Below are 4537 nucleotides of genomic sequence, written 5' to 3'. Positions count from 1 at the left end.
TTAATATTTTAAAAGATTTTTTTTAAGCTCAAAACTCTCCATAAAATTCATTAATTAGAGACACCAAAACAAGTACGATGAGGCGTCTCACGACATGTTTATTTTTTTAGCAAATTTACGTTTAAGTATATATTATTATTATTACTCACTAAAGACATTTATCTCACATAAAATTATACAAAACTTGAGTGTTTAAGATTGTGTAATTTATCATACAATATATTTTTACACGCGAGGGTTTTTTGTTTTTTTTTTTGACCCCATGCGACAAGAGTTATGATTCTCCGGATGGAGAAATTAATTTCTTAAAATATTTATATATATTATATAGTCTAACACACGATCATCATCAATAAAGAAATAAGGATCCTAAACCATAAGCAAATAATTCTTGAAACTAATCGAAAGGTCTAACATAAGAGTTGCCATATCTGATTCTCCGGCGTCTAAAAGAAAACAATGTATGGATTTCTGCATTGAATTCACAAAATTCATAGTGACCAATCGGTTGAACAAACAAAACACAAAACTTGGGGGAGACTCCGTCATCGTTTAGATAATCCCGATTTTGTTGGCGACGTCCAAAGCATCGTAGTCAGGAGTCAATCTAACGTATGCCTTCTTGGTTCCGTCAGGCCTGAAACAAAGGAAAACGAATCAATCGATGTTCAAGCAGGCATTTATTACTCGTTTACAAAAGCCAGGAGATAAGTAGGCGGACACTCATAGCATTTGAGGATTATCCCTCTTAATTTTTATCATCCATGGATTTTCTATCCACAATAAAATCGATGATTAATGTAGCAATCATGAACCATAAACTCCGTTGCATTCCAAAGATGATCATGAAACCAAAATCCCTATTTTCAGGAATTGTACCGATCGAATTTGAAACCTGGCAATTTAGAAATAAGAACAAATTTTCCATAGGTGTTGGAGTGCGCTTATCTTAGTGAAGATATTTTTGAAAGTTTTTAGAAAGAACTATGCCAGTAACTCTTAAACCTCCTATCATGGATTTATGTCTATGGCAGGCAGCTTCAGATACATTCAAAACCATGGGTATACTACAATATTATGAAACAATCACAGAACAAGCAAAAGAACACTGATTCTTCTATTAGAGATTACATGAAAAACTGCATAAAATGGAAGCTAGCAGCAAAATCAATCAAATCAGTAAGTACCTGATAAGAGTGTTGACTTTCTTGGTCTGGATGTCGTACATTTTCTTGACTGCATCCTTGATCTTTTTCTTGTCTGCACGAATATCGACAATGAAAACAAGAGTGTTGTTGTCTTCAATTTTCTTCATTGCAGACTCAGTGGTGAGTGGATATTTCAGAATCTGGTAATGGTCAAGCTTGTTGCGGGGAGGGGCACTGATGCGAGGATATTTGGGATTTCTGTCCTTCTTCAATGTCCTTGGTCGATGAAATGTAACTTTTGTTCGTATCTTCTTCGACTTCTTCTTAAAGGTTGTTGAGCCTGATTTTAAAGCCTTCGAAGTTTTCAAGGCTTGAGCCTTTGGGTCTGGCTTTTTCGCTTGATCAGCTGCGATAAATGAAAAGGTAAAAGTATTATTAACAAAAAAACAAGAAGCCATTCTCAACACTCCACAAAGTTAATATCACAATGCTCAAGACATAACATCCATTTTAATTCTCGACAACTGATCTTAACTAAGAAAATCACAAGCAGTAAATGTCACACAGACACTGAAATCAAACTGATGCAGCGTATTATTTTTTCTATCACTAAATAAGCCACACGAACAGGATGCAAACATTGAAATCACTTATCAGGAGCCAATAAAGGTTGACGGTTTCACAGGTAAATGCACAACTTCAAGTTGGTGGTTGTTCTGGATATACCTTGGCGGATAAAGAATCAATAAATCTTAAAGACCCAGTTCCTAGGTTCCCTCAACCAAATGTTAATATTCTCAATTATCGTTGCAACTTTCGAGTCTTCGACAACAAATACAAATCAATAAACAGTTGTAGCATGAACTAGGCACGCGGCAAACATATTAAAACGAGCATTTCAAAAATCTACTAGCTACACAATGTCTTCCAAATATTAGTATGCATTCCATACTAATAAATCCAAACACCAATCAATTTATACGAATCTGAAACGAAGAAAAACGTCACAGTGACCTGGTAAACATAGCGTATACAAAAATTGAAGCTTACAATGAACAATTCATACTATAACAGAAAAAGTCATTCATTGAATCTGGATAAACACGTACCTTTAGCGGGAGCCATTTAGCAACGCCTTACCTGCAAAATAAATCTATGGATTAACTATAAATCGTAAATCAGAGTAAAATCACATGCGCAGAGCAGAAATGTTCGAACTCGAAAGAAACGTGTAAGGCAGAGTAGGTAACCTGAACTCTGGAGAACGGCGGTTTTAGGGTTTCTGGAGGCGGAGCTGAATCGAGATTTTATATCACCGAGGAATTAAATTTAATTGGTTTTAATTTATCGTTGAAGAAAATATTGGAGCGACGTATGGCGCGGTCCAAACCAACCCAATAAACTAATTGGGCCTCTTAGCAATTCAAGCCCAAGTCACATGCACCTCGAGAAATCAACTTTTCTGATTATTTAATATTTATAGTGTCTGGATTTATAAAGAATTAGAACTCATGGAATGAAGTTCTGTTTTAATGTTTGGTAAAAATTTAAAATATTATAGTGTGAGCTGTGAATAGATAATATAATTTTTATATAAATGATATTTTATAAAATTTGCAAAGAAAACTTGAAATTTATGATTAACTTATATAAGTATAATTTTTAAAAAAATTATTATAATTTTAAAACTCAAATTCTATGAAATTCCAAGAAATCCGACCACTTTCATAAGAATTTCATTTATTAAAATTAAATCTCATCAAATACCAATCTCATTTCGAAATCTTATTTTACCAAACAATAAAATGGTATTTATAATTCCGAATCTCGTCAACTCCTATTGAAATCCTGCACTGCGTCGGTGCACGCGTTGTATGCGTTTGTAAAATTTTTTAATTAATTTGATTTATATTTAAATAAGAGTAATATAACACGCCCTCGTTCTATTATGCTATGCAACTGTGTGTTTTCACACATATTAAAAAAATTGTTTGAGAAAGTAAAATTTAGAAAAGGTTTTTTCGAATTTGCTCTTATTTAATGAAGTTTTAGTTAGATAAAATAAAAGTATTTAATGATATTAATTTAATAGTGACATGTAAAATAAAAAGGATAACCTTAAATATGAAACTAGATTATGTATTTTGGACGGATGAAAAGAAAATGTAGCCTAAAAGATTGGACGGAGTGAATGGTTATAAAAATTACCGTGGGATTAAACTATAATTTGAAATGTTGAAAAAAAATGACAAAAATGAAATTGTGATATATATAATGGAAAATTGTAATTTTATTCCTTTAAGTTGACCTATTTTTTATTTTAGTCCTATAAAATTTCAAGATTTGGTCTTAGTCCAATATCTTGGATTTTTTTTTTGGTTATTTTTTTCATCGAAAGTCACTAAATCGCTCGGATATTACTTATTTGGCATTGATACTCTCATTTGTCAAGAATTAAACATATGTTACGTAAATTAAAATTTATTATGCAAAAATAAAGAGAAAAAATAAAGTACAAATGACATCCAATATTCAAAAATCAGGAAAAAAAAACTTGTCGTTTTGTTTTATTTTGATTAGGTATATTTAATTAATATGTGTAATGTAAGCTTAATTCTAACCACACGAGTCTTATAGGAGAATAACAACTTCAAATAAGTAATATTCGATTGATTTAATAACTTTCAATGAAAAAAAGACCCAAAAAAAAAATCTAAATTATTGAACTAAAACGAAGCCAAAAAGAAACTAAATTACATATATAAAATTGCAATTTCCCCATTTATAACATATAAGGATACTTTTGATTAAAAAAATGTTATCATATTTTGTCTAGAGAAATTCTTTATAGTAAAAAAAAAACAAAAGAAAAAAAATATAATATCTATAACATAAGGGGTAATTTTCGAAAAAAAATTATGTCTTTTTTGTCTAATAAAGAAATTATTTATACATAATATTTTATATTTTATAAAGCATATTTTATATTATTATTATTATTATTATTAAATATATATATATATATATATATATATTGTAACGTCCCGAATTTATCTTAATTGAGTTTATTAGAGGTATTTTGAGATTATAGATTTCGAGGGCCGAATTGATATTTGATCAGGGTCTATTTTGTAATTTTCAAAATTTCAGGGACTAAAGTGCAAATTCAAGCAATTGACTAAGTCTTATATTATGTTGCATGACTAGGCTTCCTTCTAACTTATTATTCTTCTTCCCAAACGTGTTATTCCTCCATTGAAGACAAGGAACGAGATCTTCAAGAGGCTGGGTTTATGGAAATTACTGAAACAGACCAGAGGCGGGTCTTTTATGACGAGATACAACAAGCCATGCTCTTTTATTTTGTCATGCTATTAAGCCTTGTTGGA

The 4537-nt window shown here is 30.8% G+C and overlaps 1 protein-coding gene across 1 annotated transcript; it reads right to left on the bottom strand.

Annotated features, from left to right (window-relative positions):
- Window positions 1-370: 370 nt before the first annotated feature.
- LOC140891443 (large ribosomal subunit protein uL23-like) lies at window positions 371-2466 on the bottom strand. The gene is made up of 4 exons (XM_073299928.1): window positions 2399-2466; window positions 2258-2288; window positions 1188-1554; window positions 371-637 (listed from the first exon to the last, which is right to left on the bottom strand). Exons 2-4 carry the CDS (start codon window positions 2271-2273, stop codon window positions 553-555), a joined length of 468 nt encoding a protein of 155 aa, XP_073156029.1. The 5' UTR covers window positions 2274-2288; window positions 2399-2466; the 3' UTR covers window positions 371-552.
- Between the last annotated feature and the right edge of the window lie 2071 nt (window positions 2467-4537).

Source organism: Henckelia pumila, chromosome 3, assembly GCF_033568475.1.
Source record: "Henckelia pumila isolate YLH828 chromosome 3, ASM3356847v2, whole genome shotgun sequence".
NCBI lineage: Eukaryota > Viridiplantae > Streptophyta > Magnoliopsida > Lamiales > Gesneriaceae > Henckelia > Henckelia pumila.
This window is presented reverse-complemented; position numbering and strand designations above follow the sequence as displayed.